We start from the raw sequence: 19269 nt of genomic DNA on the forward strand, positions 1-19269 counted from the left end.
ATGTATTCTGAATAGATCGGTCTATCAGCCTACCGAGTGGACTGAAATGGACAAAAACATATTTGCACTGAGAAATGTAAAAACAGACATTATATGAGAATGATGGAAACATCCACATCAATATCTTTAAGACATGTACAGCTTTGCAAAAAAACATGTGAAGGCCATGCATACAGGCCACTGGCAACAATATTTTAAATATTTTCTTCTCTATTACTCACAACATAGGTTTAAAAACGATTAATTGATCCCAATTCAGAACACTGCTTTCAGTAACTCATTTAAACATATTTGCACTGGGAGGAAATGCCCAAAACTGAATAAAGTGCAAAACAAATCGGTAGTAATGATTACGCTGCCGCATTGTAGCGGTGAAAAAAAAAAATATATATATATATATATATATATTTTTTGCAAGTGTGCCAATGATTATGCGTCCACGTGCCAGTGGTGGCACGCGTGCCTAGGGTTGCCGACCCCTCTAGGTGGACACGGACACACACACACACACACACACACACACACACACATACACATACACATACACACACTCACACTTAGAGAAGCGCGTTCACTCCCTTTGGTGAAACATTTTAGAACAGTCATCGTCGTCATCCATGGAGGTGTTCTCACTGGGCTCCTCTGCTGGCCTCCCGTCAGTCCGATGAGTTTGATGTGATTGTTCAAAAACATTAGCAATCATCAATCGTCTTCTGTGCAATTTTGCATATAATAATAATACTAATAATAACATTAATAATGATACCAACGATGCAACAGGGATTGGCCAATGATAGCGATGACTAGAATAGAGAAAAACACAATGAAATCAGAATGAACAAATGGGTTAGTTACTGTGATAGCACCCTATATCGTTAACATTATTATCTGTTTGGGACACTCTGTATAAGGCATGAGAGGCCATTTAGTTTTTAGTTTTCTCAAATAGACATAGAATGAAGATCTGAAAAACATGATTGCATTTCTTTACCGCCACAAACTTCTCAAAACGTAGTCTACCACTGGCACTTATATTTGCTTGTTTCCCAGAATGACATCTACCTGTGTTGATCCTGTGGGGGCTGTTGATGGACTTTGACTGTTGAAGAACGCCGTATTAGAGATGTTGAACAGCAAAAGGAATTGTTAACACTTATAAATCTGTGGTCTTCTTTCTTGGATTGAGGATTGATGATACACTAGGTACACTAGGAACGATCCATGATATCGTGCTGAGTGGATAGACCGCGATGGCAGTACATGTAAGTGAGTAATTGTTAAGGTTAAGGCTCATATAATCAAGGTTTAAGGGTGACCACTGGGCACACAGCATTGTTAGGCTCTTCGTGAAGAGCCTGACCCCAGCCCTGACCCATTTCATCTCTTTGAGAGACGGGTTTTAAATGGCTCTCTTTTTAAATGGCCGTCCTTCTAGCGACGGCGTTGGCTAAACGTGGGAGTGACCTCCATGCCTTGTCTGTTCAGTTCCTAGTGCTTACGTCGGAATCCTGAGGGGATGGGGTAACTCTTCCTTGTGGCCTTGTTGGTACAAGTAATCTAGTTGCTAACGCAACACCTACGGTTATATGATTTAGGAATGACCACCAGTGTTTGCCGACACCCTGAATGTTGGCATGAAAACTCTTTAAGGAAACGTCACCCAGTCACATTGTTGAATGAGGGTACTATACTAAAGCACTTTTGTGCTTTGGTCATGAAATGCACAACGCCTTCCATATATGAGCTTATCTGCTCCACTACACATGGAACCAAAGTTCAGTTAGTCAGTAAAGTTCCGCTAGGGGGAGCTGTAGGTGAACACTGACCTGGTGGTGGTGGTGGTGTCGTGGTTATTTTTGAGACGTTGAGGAAAATGACAGTATCGTCAGTATGTCCACCAGAATCCCCATAGTTGATGACACACTTATAGGGCCCATCATCGTCAACTGTCAGATTCCACATGCTTACTGTCCTCTCGGTCACGTTCACACTGGTGGTGTCCGTTCTTGTGGGGTTGGTTGGTTTTTTAGCATGCCACCCATTTAAATAAACATTATATCTGTGGCCACCTTGAAAGGATAAAGATAAGAGACTCCTGCTTTTGTCAGAAGAGCATTGAAATAACACCTTCCCTCCAACCACTCCGTCAACAGTGTGGACAGCAGCACCTGAAAGACAAAGGACTTCATCAGGGAGAACGGCAGTTTTAAAACCAACAGAAACCGATATTATAGTTTAATTTTGAGTTTTAGGCAGAAAAATCTAAACTGTATATCTCACTATAGCCTCAATGTCTCGCTCTATTGCAACACCATGCGTTGCCAAACTATTTGTTAATGTAGCCTATACGTTTATTTAGTAATAAACACACACACACACACACACACACACACACACACACACACACACACACACACACACACACACACACACACACACTTCTATATTTTATCTCAAATGTATTCGAACTTGGTCACATTAGCTATTTGTTTAACTCTTAACTTTACCAACCTTTTTTTTTTTTTCCTCATTTTTCTTTAAATGGTGTGCATGTTTACATTGTTCACTCCATTTGGACTCTGTTAAAATCCCTTCACTTGTTTTAAGAACATTAACATTTCTTTACGTCTTAAACTATATGGCTTTACTTAAACACAGCACTTGATGCATTTTCGGGTTAGTAGGCTACTATAATAGAAAATAAGTTTAAAAAAAATAAGTAGTACCAGGTACCAGGTACCAGGTACTTCTTTTGGCAATGGAAACGCAAAAAAAGGCGGGGCGAGGCGAGTTGAGCTGGTAGGCTACTACTATCGGTGGAGAAGGAGCACTTTCATTTTCTTACCTTTGACAACAAAATATCCCACCAATATGAATAGTACATTCATCTTCAACCTGAAACACAAAAATCGAATTTGTAGTTCCTCTAAATGATTTAAACATTCATTAAGAAATGTGATCGAGTAGCTTAATCATGATTTGGCGACATGTTTTGGCGACAGCCCATACATTTGATCACCATTCTGCACACTTTAATTTCCTCTACTTTGGAGTATTATTCTATGGGCAGCCAACACAATATCAGTGCCTTTTTACATGAATACTTTTGTATCATAATAAAAGTCAAGCTTAATTTGCTTTATGCGAAAATAACAATATTCATTAATTGCCATTTTATTAACTTTTTCTTTGAGGGGCACAAATTCACTCAGAGTGGCGTAGAAAATCCATGCACTCATATTATTAATAGCATTTATAATATAAACAAATTTCAAACTTGTACAAGCTTGTACTCTAAAGCGGTGTCACTTGTAATTGTATGGTCAATGTTTTGATAATTGTTAATAGTAGTAGGTTGTGATGAATATTTAGCATATGGTCTTTTTCAATAGCTCCATCAATCCATCCAATACAGATTGAGCTATTGAAAATACAAGCAACGTTATTATGACTGATGTTGTATATGAAAATGCAATGCACAATAATCTTTACCCTCTCTGTTGTTATATCTGTCACAAACTAACCACAGGGTAAACCCGCCACGGTAGACCTATACTAGTCCTGACATGCCTAGAGAGGGCTCTTACTAATTCATTTCATTTCCCAGGCCTGGACAATAAAATCTCATTGCGTGTAATTATAATTATTATTTTTCCCGGGACGCTGGTTGGCGCTATATTTAATTAGGCCTACATTATATATATATTATATTATAGGACTCACCAGGGCAGTTCCCCCCTACTTTCAGTAGGGGCCTATAGCTGGGCCAGCTCCTGTGGGTCTTTCTCCTTCGTTCAGTCAGTGATGCGCTCTAATATCCAATATAAACATGAACTGTGTCCGACCCACCGGAGGATCAATAAATACTCCCCGTTTCCCCCGCCTCGTAAGCGGGAGGAGTGGATTCAAGTTTAGTTTCACAATAACGTCGTCAATTAGTTCCTCTAGTTCCTCCAACAACACACCGCCTACTCTGCTCTCTCTCTGGGACATCGTCTTATATGCTATTTTAAACCCCCCGCCCCACCGTCCACGAACCTCGGCCAATCCCAGCGCCGCCGGTGACAGCGCGTCTTCTTCCGCGCCTTACGCACGATGGGTTACGCACGATGCGTTACGTAGTTGTTCCTTGGTAACTACGCAAACGTTATTCCTAGCAACAACAACCGTAGGCTGCAAGTTGGTAATCGTCGAGTGCGTGGATTAGCACACATGCCCCCCGTATCCACGGATGAAACGGGCATTTAGTCGAATAAACCTTAAAGAGGTAGGTAGGTCCCCGGGGTGGAGGGTTGGAGAGGAGGAGGCATGCCCACAGCGCGGTGTTGCTATGTACACAACCGGTCTGCACAAAGTTGCAGATCTTGTAGGTCGCCAGCCGCGTTGTGACTGCGTGTCTCCGTGTCTGTCATTGCGTGAACCCATTCAAAGACGTATAATAGTTGCACTGAACGAAGTGACGTGATGCTTTGTGTGTGTTCCGTTAGCCTGCATCGGCCGGGGGATGTTTGCTGTAGTTAATGCTAATATGCTATCTCCCAGAGACCCTAGTAGCCTGCTATGGTAACAGATGGCGCTGCGTGGAGGGACAAGCCTTTACCTACACGTATGTCGAGATGTGGGGGCTTGACTTTCCTCGTACTTCCCCGTTATGTTCAATGCAACGAAGCCCGCAATGCAAATTGCATGCGAGCTTCGTTGCATTGAACGGTACAGTACTTCTTTGTGGCATTTCAGTATTGCACAATGCAATATTGAAATGCCACAAAGAAGTACCGTAACATAAGGATGCTCATCAGGGTTGGTGGTTCATTGTTACACCGCACGGTTTCATTAGGTTTCGCCCTCCGAGTCCGCTGACATGTGTCTGTTCTGTGTCGTTGTTTTCATGTCGCCATGCCAAGCTGAAAGATGCCTCCGAGCTCAGCTGATCCCCGCAAACAGTTTATACTCACAACAACGGGGAACTTCTTTGGCTTGACCGCTTCCCCCCACCTGGCTGCCAGCGCTGAGCTCAACAATTTTCTTGATGATGGCAACGAGTTTGTCCTGTGTTTCAGCCAACAACAACACGACCTGCATCCGTCAAATCAGGTACAGTGTTACACCAGTGTAATGTTCACCTGACATACATGGAACCTTTGACCTCCTGAAAGAACGACCAGGTCATGAGCCCCAGCCGGCAGCTGAGCAGGATTCACAGAGCAGGCATCCTTGCTGTTTGAGGGTTGCTGGTTCCTGTCCCCGACTCACTAATGGCGAAACTGCTGAGGTGTCCTTGTGCAAGCTACCATGTCGCTATCTGTTGCCTTGTACCGCAGTCATCAAACCGCCGTGCCGTAGTCGACTTATATTGAACCATTCGTTACATTTTTCGCTGGGGACATGTCCCCACCACTTTTTGCTCGTTGCTCTGATTGGTTGTAGGTTCAACCAATTGCATCCAGAGGCATTTTGGTCTACACTCATTGATGATGAGCCCCTTGGAAATCGAAAATGGACTGAGAGGTTACAGACCCATGCACATTTGCGAATTGCTCTAGGCAAAATATTCACACTTATCTATGTGACATAATTGACCAGATCAGATCAAGTCTAATGAGAATGTTATATATGTTAATAATGTTTTTATTCTACAGCCCATTTACGTCCATGTCGTATATATATATTATCTTGCATTACGATGTGAGTAACTTAATCTTGTTGTATTTATTCCCCGCCATTGTTAGATTGAAACATCTGGGGACAGTGGAGGCAAGGTGCTGGTGTTCTTCAAACTTCAGCCCACCGTGATCACGGAGGAGAACCTCCACCAGAGCATCCTCGTGTCCTCTATGCTGGAGTCTCCGGTCAGAAGCCTCTACCAGGCTGTGAGACAGGTGTTTGCCCCCGTGCTGCTCCAGGTGGGAAGCGAGGAAAAGGAGGAAAAACCAATAAGAATGCCGACTGATATAGGATTTTGTTTGTGTTGTGGTGGTTATCAATTTCCTTCTTCATGCAGATGCTGGGATACATTTCCAGTGTGTTATTTTGTCATTTAACTTAAAAACATTATTTTAATACTTTCTTCTACTCTTTTGGTCCTAGATTTCTCTTTCATGTTGACACTAAAACCTTCCAGTCAATAATTCATCCTGATTTGCGTTTTAATGTCACCCATAGCGGGTTATTCGGGCGTTCGGCTCACCAACACGCCACGCCAATCACAATCTCGTGCCTCCCTTTGTTGTGTAGGATGAGCGCTGGAGTTCAGAGTTGGACCCCAAACTGGCAGCGCTGCTCAGCGACCTGGAGCGGGGCCTGGGCTCGGCCGTCCGGCAGGCGGGTAAGACGGGCCTCCCAGAGGGGGATGTGTGAGGTACCGCACGATGAGCGAGTGTGGTGCGTACTCGGAGAGGGCTTTCAGAGAGATGAACGGGCACACACACGTTGTTGTTGTTGTTGCAGCATGTTGCAGCAATACCTCTCTGCAGAGCAACAGGGAACCAGCTCCCCTCAACGTCTTCAGTTGGACATCCGTCACAGTCCCAAGGCCAGTGCTTGTGTGGCACGATGTTTTATTGGCTGAATCACTTGTTGTCTGCAGGCGTGCTGTCCCCCGGGGATGAGTTCCAATACTGGGCAGATCTCTGTGAGTCTGCAGAGACGCACGGCGACAGAGAAAGGGCCCGCCACTTCGTTGAGCTCTTCCGACCAATCGAAAAGGTATGTCGTTTGGGAGCACTTAACAGCCTACTTAAACAAACAAATATATAATACATATATATGTATATATATATATATTTATAAAACGGGTGGCTTAAATCAAGCGATCTGATTGGTTCCCAACTGTTGTATACTGAGCGTATACACACAGCTATGACGCCCGTTCAGTTTACAGAGTTCAGTATCACTCCGCGCCTAACTCTAACTGTTGTTTATTTATATATAAAAGCAATAGCATAGTTCACTGAAGCCTAAAAACATGTTGATTGTTGGAGAGGGTGGAAATGTTGTAAAGCAATAGGCACACGGTCGGCAATTTAGCCTTCTATCGAGTTCGAGTGAACTCGATAGTAGGCTAAATTGCCGGCGAACCAAGCTACCGTCTCTAGCCTAGCCTTCTCTCTGAAGGACGCTACAGTGTGTTGCATAGCAACCGCCGTACACTTTGCCGGCAGCCAGGAGGGACTACTTTTTTGTATTCGTTAAAAAAATGCTTTTCCGACTTTCTCACTTTTTTAAAATTGAGTTTAATTTCATATGACTTTCATTTCGCCATACTTACGTAACCATTTTCTAAAAACAATAGATCACTTCAGTCAGTGAAATGTTCTCATTATACCACAGTGAAGGGGGTCGCCGTCCCTCCACTGTGCGTCGGGACGGACAACGCCCCTTAACTGTGGTATAATGAGAACATACAAACAGCCTGTCGTGATCTATTGCTTAAATATATATATACGCACACACTTAAACTGCAGGTTTCTACATACCCAAAATTTTCCGCACGCGAGTTTTAGAGTGGGGAGCGCTCCATAAAACTGCAGACAAAACGCGCAAGTGAAGGATTGAGGGATTTACGGCAGAGCAGATAGGAGCTGCAGAGTGGAGACGGGAGGAATGGACGCTGAAGCTGAGCCCCGCCCGACCTAGGAAGTCGAAGAAGGACAGGAGATTTGTTGGTCAACCTCTTCCTTTAATAACGTTTAAAGACGGAGAGTGAAAGCCGTGTTTTAACACGCTCCCGGGGATAATGCTGTCATCGCTTTGGGGACCAAAACGACGCGGTTTGACTATATAAAATACCATGCTCTTGCCTGAGTGGAGCCCGGTACTTAACCGTCTAGAAGCAAAAACTGAGCATGAAAAGAAAAGATATCTCCCCCTGCCTGGACCCTCGCCCTCCCACGTCAAAACCTGCACACAATCCCATCCTCCCACATCTGCACACTGGACGTTTCAGATGGTATAACATGGTAACATTGATCATGTTAACCTTGTGATGCTCCTTCCACATGTCTGCCGCTGCTGTCAGGCAGAGGGGCCCCTAGGCCGGCGTCTGGTCTCCATGGGTCTGCCACAGCAAACTACGTGCAGTGATCACTATAATAACACCGTTATAATAACACCGTTGTGCATTCAGTTTTTACATTTCATTTGAACTGATTACTATCTTGTCACTTACCTGTACATCAGCTGCTGTGACACCCGTGTTTCCCATGTGTGTATTTGTTTACTTGTGTTCGTTTGTGTTGAAGGAGTTCTTGGGTCTGGACGGCCTGTCCATGGCGGACGTTGTGGATCTGGTGGAGCAGAGCAAACACACGCTGGACGACGTGTGGAGACAGACCGACTTTGACGCCCCCTACCCCCAGCCACGCATGCTGCGCCTCATGGACAACATAGGTACGCGTGCAAGTGCACACACACATGCACACGCACGTGCACTGGTGTGTCCACAGAACACTGGTATATGGCTACACTTTTTCAGGATGTGTTTGTGCGCGTGTCAGGTGGGGCCCTCGGCAGATACGTCCAGAGGAAGTTGAGCGGTGTGAAAATCTTGGAGGAGCCGTACGTGTCCATGCAGGAGAACCTGAGGATGGCCGTCATCATCTGTGAGCAGTGGGTGACGGCCTGTGAACACCTCACAGGACAGGTGGGGTTCGCCGTCAGCAGCCTTCGTTAGGAACAGGGATGGAACTGAAATGCCTTGACCTTGAAGACCCAACATTTAAATGATATTCCTTCTGTTTATCTGTTTGCATTAGGTGTGGAAGAGTCATACCTCGCATGTTTGGAAGGGAGACAAGCACCAGCCGCACACTCTGAAGTGCTTAGCGCAGAGGTTTGATGAGGTGAGGTCATGGATTCAGTCGATCAGTGTTGAACTGCTGAACTGCTTCACCACAACCACCACGGTTGTGGTGGAGCAGTTGATGAATGTATGTGTCATACTTTCCACACACCATATAGACGGTTCTAGAATGTATTGGGCCTTCCAGGGTCAACTTATTGTTAAAGATGAGGTTACACTGTTCTGACATTCAGTCTTTTGAGGTCTCCACATGCATCATGCTTATTATCGACTCTTTAAAGTATCAGTTTGGAAGGACGGATGCATTCACAAATACAGTTCTACACATTAGTCCATTGTGTGATTGTGTGTGTTTTCACCCGGTTGTCGGTGCAGGTAGTGACTTTGCGCACCGTGTACGAGAAGCTCCTGCGGCTGCTCCCCGGAGGTAAACAGCAGGCCCTGAGCCCCGAGCGCGTGTCTGAACCCTTCTCTGGACTCAGCCCGCTGCACTACAACCCCTACACCGAGGTAGGGCCCTTCATGCACCACCAACAGAAATGTTATTGTCGTCGGCGCTGCTGGCGGTGTGTGACTCACGTCGTTGTGGTCGTCTGAACGCGTGCTGAGTGTGTGTGCTTTTGCATTTTTGCAGCCTCTGTGGAGAGCAGCCGTTTGCCAGTTTGAGCGGAGTATTAGCACCTCAGAACAGGAAGTGGCTGCTATATTAAAGCGTTACATCGGAGATGTGCTAGACAACCCACAACAGGTAGCCCAAAGCCCCCCTTTGTGTGTGTGTGTGTGTGTGTGTGTGTGTGTGTGTGTGTGTGTGTGTGTGTGTGTGTGTGTGTGTGTGTGTGTGTGTGTGTGTGTGTGTGTGTGTGTGTGTGTGTGTGTGTGTGTGTCAGTCAGCAGATGGGCTGAGGTTAGTGATACAGTCCGTGTGTGTGTGTGTGTGTGTGTGACCAGCTGCTGCAGGTGTTTAAGAAGCACAAGGAGTTGATCAGGCGTCCGACCATCAGCAAGGAGCTGCAGTCGGAGAGAGAGACTCTGGTGGCCAGACTGCTGGACTACAACAAAGGTCTCCCACACTACCAATACCACACCCTCTGCTCTGCTCTTTCCTCCTGGGTCTCCTTTATGTCATTTCTCCTTTGTGTCATTTCTCCTTTGTGTCATTTCTCCTTTGTGTCATTTCTCCTTTATGTCATTTCTCCTTTATGTCATTTCTCCTTTATGTCATTTCTCCTTTGTGTCATTTTCGGGCCCTCTCTTCATCTACTGTACTGTCCTGCATTGTACAAACTCTTTTAGAAGTTTTTTAAGTGTCAAAGATTGTGGTTAGCACTCATTTGCCTCTGATAGTTTGACGCTGTCCATCTTTTATTATCTTAAGGTCTAAAGTCTGACTTTGAGTTCCGCTGCCACGGTGCTCCAGGGGAGAAGACGGGGCCCCTCGTCGGCAGGAACCTCCCTGAGGTGGTCAACAAAATCGTCTGGGTCCGACAGCTCATTCACAAGGTAGCGGTGCTGTAGCTTCACTGTGTGTCTGGGAACTCGCCGCCTCACCTTTCACCTTGGTGACGTCCACGGGCCTCGACGGCCGTTCCTCTGGTCTCCCTGCCAGGTGGAGGACTCCGTTCGTATCTCCGAGGCGCTGCTCCCAGACCTGTCGGCCTTTCGCTCCTTCATGCGTTTCTGTGACGACCTCCTGGAGGTGCTGAGGGCCTACGAGCAGGAGCAGTTCGAAGACTGGTCCAGAGAAATACTGTCCGGACTGGCCGACCCAAAGTCTGGTATCAGGTGGGTACACGTTCTTTGTTTTTATTTCGTTTTTTTCTCTCTCTGTTCTCTGCTCTCTGCGTCAATACTGTACCCTGGGAAGCAGCGGGAAGAAAGTGATTGAACCACGCCTTAGGGCTGTGCAGTTAATCGAATTTTGATCACGATTTCGATTCTTGGGTCAAACGATCTCCAAATTAATAAAATCGAGTTGGAACGATTATTTTGAAAAAAAAAAGACAAAAGTTCAAGACAAGTTAAATGCATTTTATTTTCAAACTCAAAAAGAATCGTTTGAGGAATCGTGATTTCAATCTTGACCAAAAAAATCGTGATTCTAATTTTTTCCAAAATCGAGCAGTCCTACCACGCCTTGCTCCTCTCCCCCCCCCCCCCCCTCCCCCCCCTCCCCACCTCTCCCACCTCTCTAGTCTACAAGCCAGTAACCGCGTGATGGACCTGGAGCACGTGGACGGCCGGCTGCGGATCCAGTACTCTGACCGGCTGGTGACGCTGCTGAGGGAGGTCAGGCAGCTGTCGGCCCTCGGCTTCGCCATCCCGGCCAAGATACAGCAGGCTGCCAACACGGCAGACAAGTTCTACGGACAAGCCGTCGTCCTAAAACAGGTACGCAAGCAGAGCATGCACACGACCGGGCGTGATGAGCCGCCCACACGCTCCACGGCACCCCGGCTCCAGAGAGGCTCCCCCCCCCCCCCCCCCCCCCCCCCCCCCCCCCCCCCCCGGTGAGGCGCTCTTCTTGTTAACGTGTTCTTCATCTATTGAAGGTGGCCCATTTCTACAACATCATAGACCAGCAGATGATTCCCTCTCAGAGGCCCATGATGCTCGGTCTGGCTCTGGCCTTTGAACAAGTCATTAAGGTACAGAAACTGGCTCTCACTTAACCTGGATCAAATCAAAGTCTGCTTTCTGTGTTAATGGTTTACACATTCTTATACAATTCAATATGTAGGTCAGGTGACGACGGTAAGGAATACATTGTCCGACATAACGGAAACATACGATGAAACATGAAACATGCAACATCCATTCATAATAATAATTAAATTACATACATTTGATTTATATAGCGCCAATAATCCCAGGGCACTTTTACAGTGATGAGAAACAAAACCAAAAAAAACAAACACATTGAAGGCCACAATTGAGCCCACTAGGTAATAACACGTTGGTTTACCTCCAGTCACAGCCCCTCTCCGTAGACCTAACCCGTCCCTCTACCTCCAGCCACAGCCCCTCTCCGTAGACCTAACCCGTCCCTCTACCTCCAGCCACAGTCCCTCTCCGTAGACCTAACCCGTCCCTCTACCTCCAGCCACAGTCCCTCTCCGTAGACCTAACCCGTCCCTCTACCTCCAGCCACAGCCCCTCTCCGTAGACCTAACCCGTCCCTCTACCTCCAGCCACAGTCCCTCTCCGTAGACCTAACCCGTCCCTCGTTGTGACGCGCAGAGTCCCCGGTCTCAGGCCAAGGAGTCGGGCGGGAGGCTGCAGATCACCTGGGACAGCCCCAGGGAGCTGGAGCTCTACATCGGCAAGCTGCAGTCCGCTGCCCAGAGGCTCTCCACCGAGAACCGCAAGCTTCGCAAGTGGCACACTGAGTTCACAGAGAAGGTAGTCCATCACCACACTGAGTTCACAGAGAAGGTAGTCCGTCACCACACTGAGTTCACAGAGAAGGTAGTCCGTCACTGAGTTCACAGAGAAGGTGGTCCGTCACCGGCACGTCGTCACCGTGACGGTCCGCCGTGAGTCGCTCTCAAGCAACTTAGAAAATTTGAAAAATTTGAAATTAGTTTCACATGTGAGGGAGCTTGAGTTAAATTGGTGCGTCAGTCCACTCCCAATCATGTTAGGGCGCTGTGCAATGCGGCAGCCTGTTCTACAAAAATATAATGTAAGTCTTCTTAGTATACTTTAAACCTGTACGAATTAAAAATGCATATGAAACCCTTAAGACTCATGTTCAACTCTACTGAGCCGGCCAGCGCCTGGGACAGGATTTCTATTGATATGCTGCGATGCCATGTGTGGGACATGGTGTCCACCTGGGGAGAGGCTGAGAGGCTTGACCCCCACGACGTGCACCACGCTCCCGTCAGGTGGTGCTCCTGATGAGCGTGGACCTCCTGAGACACCAGCAGCGCTGGAAGGACGGCCTGCAGGAGCTGCGCACGGGCTTCACCACGCTGGAGACACAGGTACACACGAGAGACGGCCGTCAGTCAAACCACGGGGCCACGACGAGGCCACTGGAGCGGGAGGCAACGGGTGCCTCGTGCGAGAACGCTTGTGTGTGTTTTGTCTTTGTCAGGGGTTCCGGTCGGGTGACATGCGGGCGTGGCGTCAACACTGGAACCACCAGCTGTACAAGGCGCTGGAGCACCAGTACCAGACGGGCCTGGAGGCTCTGAACAAGAACCTGCCCGAGATCCACGTGGACCTCGTCTTCAAGTCAGTGCGCGCTCTGGTGTTTCGTCCGTCACAACTCTCTCCAGACCACTGACACAGGCCTGATGTGCCAATGGTCGGGTCAATGATTGGGTTCTGTGCATGGATATTACATGAAGGGGGGGTTTGAAATACAGGATATCCTTTATTACATCCCATATATGGTCGGTTTACTTTCGGCGTGAACCAAGCTGGAGGAAGCTAACTGAAGAACTAATGCATTGTGGGTTGAATGTACACTTTGGCCGCAAACATAAATAATGCCTCTTTCCCACCGACAGTACCGGCTCTACTCGCCACGACTTGCAGCGCGGCGCGACTCGGTTTAGTTCAGGGCACGGCGCGTCTCCATCTAAAAAAAAACCTCTCCAACGTGGGCGGGTCGTAGAAAAGAACGTGGGCGGGTCGGCATTAGGTTTTAATCCCGGGAGACGGGATTCCCGGAAAATCTGATCGAGACTATTTCCTGATTCCTGGGAAAGGTGGGAAATGATGGGTAATAAAAATAAATTAAAAAACGCAATAGCAAAGGCGGGGGAGTCGTGTAGAGCTGGTACTGTCGGTGGGAAAGGGGCAGTAGAGACCTGTTGGGCCCTGGAGGCTGTACTGTACGTGAACCTCTCCCTGGATCCAAATGAGTCAGCAGGTTAAAGTGTGAGAGGGCTTCGTAACCACCGTTTACAATGACGAGTGAAAAGGAACACGCTGTGACCACATTTTAATTGGTGTGGGAATGTTTTTAAACATGGATTTTTTGCACACGCACGTGCCGTTACACAAGCGCTGGTTGTGTAATGATGTTATTACAAATGGCCATTCAGTTTTACATTTGGCTGGTCAATTAGAATCTTATTGGCCAATAAGATTAATATCAATGTATACGGTGTCATTATGATGAATGATTCATGAGACATTGATATTTACTGCAGCTGTTGGTATCATACAATCCTGAAAAAAAAGTGTGGGAAAGATAAGTTGGCCTTCCTCAGAGCTTAAAATAAGCAATCACAGGCCCTTTTCAGATTTGCTTTGTTGGTTAATCTCTCTCTCTCTCTCTCTCTCTCTCTCTCTCTCTCTCTCTCTCTCTCTCTCATATATATGTAGACAAGGCCATTTGCAGTTTCGTCCTCCCTTTGAAGAAGTGCGGGCGCGATACTTCAGGGAAATGAAGCGCTTCATTTCCATTCCGAACCAATTCAAGGGGGTTAGTGAGCAGGGGGAGGAGCTCATCTTCGGAGTCATGATTGACCGGAATGCCCCCGGGTTCCTCACCGTCTACAGGAAAGCAGAAGACCTCTTCAGCCGCTTGCTGGCCGTTCAGGACAAGTTCAAGGTGAGCGAGCGGGAAGTGGTGCTCGTGACAAACGTGGTTACGTTCAAAGTACTCGTATTGTCTAGTTGGTGTGACCAGTGTGTCAAAGCCCTCTTGCATCAATATCAATTGTACCTGTACCCACAGTGCTTTACCGGGGGAAGAAATAAACGGAGAGCAATTTAATCCAAACTGTTTTTTTTTTTAAACATGCCAACAACATGAACAGTAATTTAGAGAAAACAGAAGTAAAATCTGTTTTTTTTGCCAGCCCCCTCAAAACACTTTGTGAACGTCACTAAAAGACAAATTGTCTTTCAATGTCATACTCACATGATCCAGGTTCCAAGGAACGGATGTCTTACTCAGAAAACAGGAAACGGCTAGTATGTTGTTCGGTCAGTAACAGTCCCCCCTTGAGAAACGGGCACTGAAGTGTACGTGTGTTTGTATACGTGTGTTTGTGTACGTGTGTGTGTGTGTGTGTGTGTTTGTGTGAGCAACAGGAGTGGGTGGTGCTGGGCGTGGTGGACATCGAGACGCTGGTGGAGAAGCACTTGCACTCGGTGCAAGAATGGGAGAGAAACTTCAAGTCCCTGAAAGCCCGGGGGAAGGAGTCTGAACGCCTGCCCAGGTAGAAGCCCTCTCAGACCGTCACGCTCATCACCTGAGCACTGAGCACACTTCTGCCAGGTAGCATCAGGTTATGTGTTGTTTCGTAGCTGTGTGTAATTACTGACCTCGCTGCTGGCGCTACAGCCATGCAGGCAACTGTGCTGTGCAGCTGACCAGATGTTAAGCAACGGGACACACAAATAAGACATCATGAATCCTCTGTCTCTCTCTCTCTGTCTCTCTCTCTCTGTGTCTCTCTCTCTCTCTGTCTCTCTCTGTGTGTGTCTCTCTCTCTCTCTGTCTCTCTGTCTCTGTCTCTCTCTGTGTGTCTCTCTCTCTCTCTCTCTCTCTCTCTCTCTCTCTCTCTCTCTCTCTCTCTCTCTCTCTCTCTCTCTGTCTCTGTGTCTCTCTGCTCTCTGTCTCTCTGTCTCTGTCTCTATCTCTTTCTCTCTCTGTGTCTCTCGCTCTCTGTTTCTCTATCTCTCTGTTTCTCTCTCTCTCTGTCTCTCTATCTCTCTGTCTCTCTATCTCTCTATCTCTCTGTCTCTCTATCTCTCTCTCTGTCTCTCTCTGTCTCTCTGTCTCTCCGTCTCTCTGTGTCTCTCTATCTCTATCTATCTCTCTCTCTCTCTCTGTCTCTCTGTCTCTCTGTCTCTGTCTCCGTCTCTTTCTCTCTCTCTCTCTCTCTCTCTCCCTTTCAGTCAGGAGAAGGTAGACTGTATCACGGTGAATTGTGAGCCAGTCAGAGCCGTCATTGATGACCTGATCCAAAGGCTGTTTGATGCTCTCCTTGTCTCTCTCAGGAAGTCCATACAAGGTAGCAATGTGTCCATGTCTTTATATACCTATACACTTGTAGATATATCTACAGATGATTTGCTCACGTTGTTGTGGTGCGGGCGGTGCTGTTGCCCGGTCGCTCCCCCTGCCCCTCTCCTCCGCCCAGGCCACACTCAGACCATAGAGGCCTTTGTGTCCCACGCCATGGAAGCCTTGTCCACTCGCCCCGAGACCATCGAAGAGATCAGCGAGGCCAACGCCAGACACAGCCACATCAAAGCCCGCGAGCCGGAGGTTCAACACCCTTTTGGATCATTTAAAAAATTTCAGAAAGTCCAACCAATTATTAAGTTTACCTAGCGTGTGTGTGTGTGTGTGTGTGTGTGTGTGTGTGTGTGTGTGTGTGTGTGTCTGTGTCTGTCTGTCTGTCTGTCTGTCTGTCTGTCTGTCTGTCTGTCTGTCTGTGTGTGTGTGTGTGTGTGTGTGTGTGTGTGTGTGTGTGTGTGTGTGTGTGTGTGTCTGTGTCTGTCTGTCTGTCTGTCTGTCTGTCTGTCTGTCTGTCTGTCTGTCTGTGTGTGTGTGTGTGTGTGTGTGTGTGTGTGTGTGTGTGTGTGTGTGTGTCTGCGTGTGTGTGTGTGTGTGCAGATCCTGCCTCAGTTCCAGTGTGCGGAGGAGAAGAACCGCTTGCTGCGGGCCGTAGCCGGGGGGGGCCTGGACTCGCTGTCCTCGCTGAGGGCCCGGTGGGACAAGCTGGAGCTGGTCATGGAGAGCCACAAGCTCATGGTCAAAGAGCAGGTGATGAGGAACCATCGACCCCCCCCCCCCCCCCCCCGCCCTGTGTCTCTGTCCCCAGGTTGAAGGTGCTTTTGAAGTGGCGATGTGAAACGTCGCTAAAGACTAAAGCTAAATAGGATACAACATCAGATACAAAATAGTGATAGTTAAATTGTTCCCATTTTTTCGAATCAAACTTTCTAACACATGTCTTATTTTGTGCCTTTCATGTACTGAAAAAGTAAGCCCATCATATTAGATAATGCGGTAATAATGCGGAATATTGTTATCAAACTATTTCCTATGACTAGGCTGTCTGTCTCTCTCTCTGTCTCTGTCTCTCTCTCTCTCTCTCTCTGTCTCTCTCTCTCTCTTTGTCTGTCTCTCTGTCTCTCTCTGTCTCTGTCTCTCTCTCTCTGTCTCTCTCTCTCTCTCTGTCTGTCTCTCTGTCTCTCTGTCTGTCTCTGTCTCTGTCTCTCTGTGTGTGTGTGTGCCAGTTGCTATAATCATAACCAACTTCAATTGTAGTACGTGCATTGCTGCCTCCCCCCCCTCTGCCCATCCATATATTATGTATATATTGCAGCTATATGTATATATACGTGTTTGCATGACTGTGGTCCGAATGTGGCCAGTCACAAACGACCACAACAGACACCCCCCCCCCCGCCCCTCACCCAGCCTCCTCCCCTCCCTCCCTCTCCAGGTGGAGATGATGCGCAGCAACGCGGCAGGCCGCGTCCAGGCCTACCGGACGGAGCTGGAGCGCTTCAGGGCACACTGGGACCAGCTGAAGCCCAGCGACGAGGTGGTGGAGACGGGCGACCAGGCCAGCATGGTGGCCTGCCTCCAGACCATCACGGAGAAGCAGCAGCAGTTCCAGGGGCTGGAGCTCGTTCGTCTCAAACTGCTGTAGGTTTCAGTTTTACTGTGTCTACTTTATTGCAGTTTAATCAAAGGTTATAGTATTTTTTTTTTTGCATGCATGCATTTGTGTGTGTTCATATTGTGCATGGTAACAGTGACATTCTGACAGCAACAACTGATCACGTGATCGGACAAAAGAATATATATAATCCGGTATCTGGCTGTCGCAGGCCTGTAATAAGCCCATGCATTCATTTCTCCCGGCCCAAATAAGATGATTGGATGGGTTGCCTGTTGGGCTATCCACGTCCCCTGCTTCCCGTGTGCCCTCTGCCCTTGCACTCATTGCACATAAGTCTTCCACAAGGCCGGGCAGAGCTACTGCCAACGTGAGCGAGCTAGTCCCCTGTTTTGAGCGAGCGCCTTTGGACGGAACCTGAAGGGAACGGTTGGATCATTTCAACATCTTTCTTACTCTGGCCAGTTTTCTCCAAAGCGCCTACTCTAGCTGAACAGCTCACGAGTAAAAGCTGTTCAGCTCTCAAGTTTATTGAGACGGTAGGGGACTTCTCATCATCAATCTTGGTGCTAAGTCGTCTGTAAATTGAACGTAATAACACTCATACAAGTGCTTCACATCAAAAAAGTCAACACAATGTGCAGAAAACAAAAGCACGTCGCGGTGACACTGATGCTCTCCTGGCTTCCACCTCCAACCCCCTAGTGAGGACTGCGGTCACTTTGAGCTGGAGCCCCCAGACTTCTCGTTTGCGGAGGACACCATCAGGGACATGGCGCGGTGCAGCGGGACGTGGGCTCTGTACGAGGAGTGGCTGCAGGGCTTCACGGAGAAGGCCAGCGAGGACTGGATCACCTTCAGGTATGATCTGTGGAATGTTACATGGCTGCTAACGTTTCTAATGTTTAATAAAGAACCAGGGCGTCTTGAATGAGTCACGTTTATTATTAAAACATTAGAAACATTAGACTCATTCAGGAAACCCTGGTTCTTCAATGAGCAATGTGTCTACTGTTAAACATGACATGACTAATAAAGAAACAGGGCTTCTTGAATGAGTCATGTGTCTACTGTTAAACATGACATGACTAATAAAGAAACAGGGCTTCTTGAATGAGCCAAGTGTCTACTGTTAAACATGACATGACTAATAAAGAAACAGGGCTTCTTGAATGAGTCATGTTTATTATTAAAACATTAGAAACATTAGACTCATTACTACTGTTACTATTACTACTGTTAAACATGACATGACAAACTTAAGAATAAACGTGACATGACTAATAAAGAAACAGGCTTTTCCTTGAACGAGTCGTGTTGTTTTTAATAAACCTGACTAATAAAGAAACAGGTTTCTGATGTTTCATGATAAACATTACTCATTCGAGAAACACGTTGCGGGTTGTCTTGTGAGTGGTCATGTCTGTTTTCAATACTAGGAGCAAGACCTACCTGTTTGAGGAGTTCCTGTTTGCGTGGCAGGACCGACTGAAGAAGCTGGAGCAGCCCAGCACCATGTCGGTCAGACTGCAGGCCGAGGTGGACAAGTACAAGGTCCGCCCTAACCCTAACCCTAGCCCTAACCCCTAACCCTAACCCTAACCCTAGCCCTAACCCTAACCCTAGCCCTAACCCCTGGCCCTAACCCTAAACCCTAACCCTAGCCCTAACCCTAACCCTAACCCTAACCCTAGCCCTAACCCCTGGCCCTAACCCTAACCCTAACCCTAGCCCTAACCCTAACCCTAGCCCTAACCCCTGGCCCTAACCCTAACCCTAACCCTAGCCCTAGCCCTAACCCTAGCCCTAGCCCTAACCCTAGCCCTAGCCCGCCTTGGAAGGCTTATCGAGTCGACCAATGTCTCT

At 47.5% G+C, this 19269-nt stretch overlaps 1 protein-coding gene and 1 long non-coding RNA gene across 2 annotated transcripts; one reads left to right on the forward strand and one right to left on the reverse strand.

Moving 5' to 3' along the window:
• Positions 1-574: 574 nt before the first annotated feature.
• LOC311341985 lies at positions 575-3931 on the reverse strand. Its single transcript, XR_014633377.1, has 5 exons — positions 3724-3931; positions 2846-2895; positions 1827-2168; positions 1063-1099; positions 575-803 (listed from the first exon to the last, which is right to left on the reverse strand). It is a non-coding gene; the product is annotated as an uncharacterized lncRNA (long non-coding RNA).
• Positions 3932-4207: 276 nt separating this feature from the next.
• dync2h1 (dynein cytoplasmic 2 heavy chain 1) lies at positions 4208-18993 on the forward strand (the record flags this gene model as incomplete). The annotated part of the gene is made up of 26 exons (XM_084466445.1): positions 4208-4267; positions 4905-5094; positions 5730-5903; positions 6235-6325; positions 6587-6705; positions 8241-8388; positions 8496-8641; positions 8754-8840; positions 9176-9310; positions 9435-9548; positions 9749-9860; positions 10176-10300; positions 10407-10582; positions 10993-11188; positions 11350-11445; positions 12038-12199; positions 12688-12786; positions 12900-13039; positions 14141-14369; positions 14855-14982; positions 15665-15780; positions 15910-16037; positions 16389-16538; positions 17224-17429; positions 18109-18264; positions 18843-18993. Exons 2-26 carry the CDS (start codon positions 4912-4914, stop codon positions 18991-18993), a joined length of 3567 nt encoding a protein of 1188 aa, XP_084322571.1. The 5' UTR covers positions 4208-4267; positions 4905-4911.
• Between the last annotated feature and the right edge of the window lie 276 nt (positions 18994-19269).

The sequence above is a fragment of the Micromesistius poutassou genome (assembly GCF_964030765.1).
Source record: "Micromesistius poutassou genome assembly, chromosome: 4".
NCBI lineage: Eukaryota > Metazoa > Chordata > Actinopteri > Gadiformes > Gadidae > Micromesistius > Micromesistius poutassou.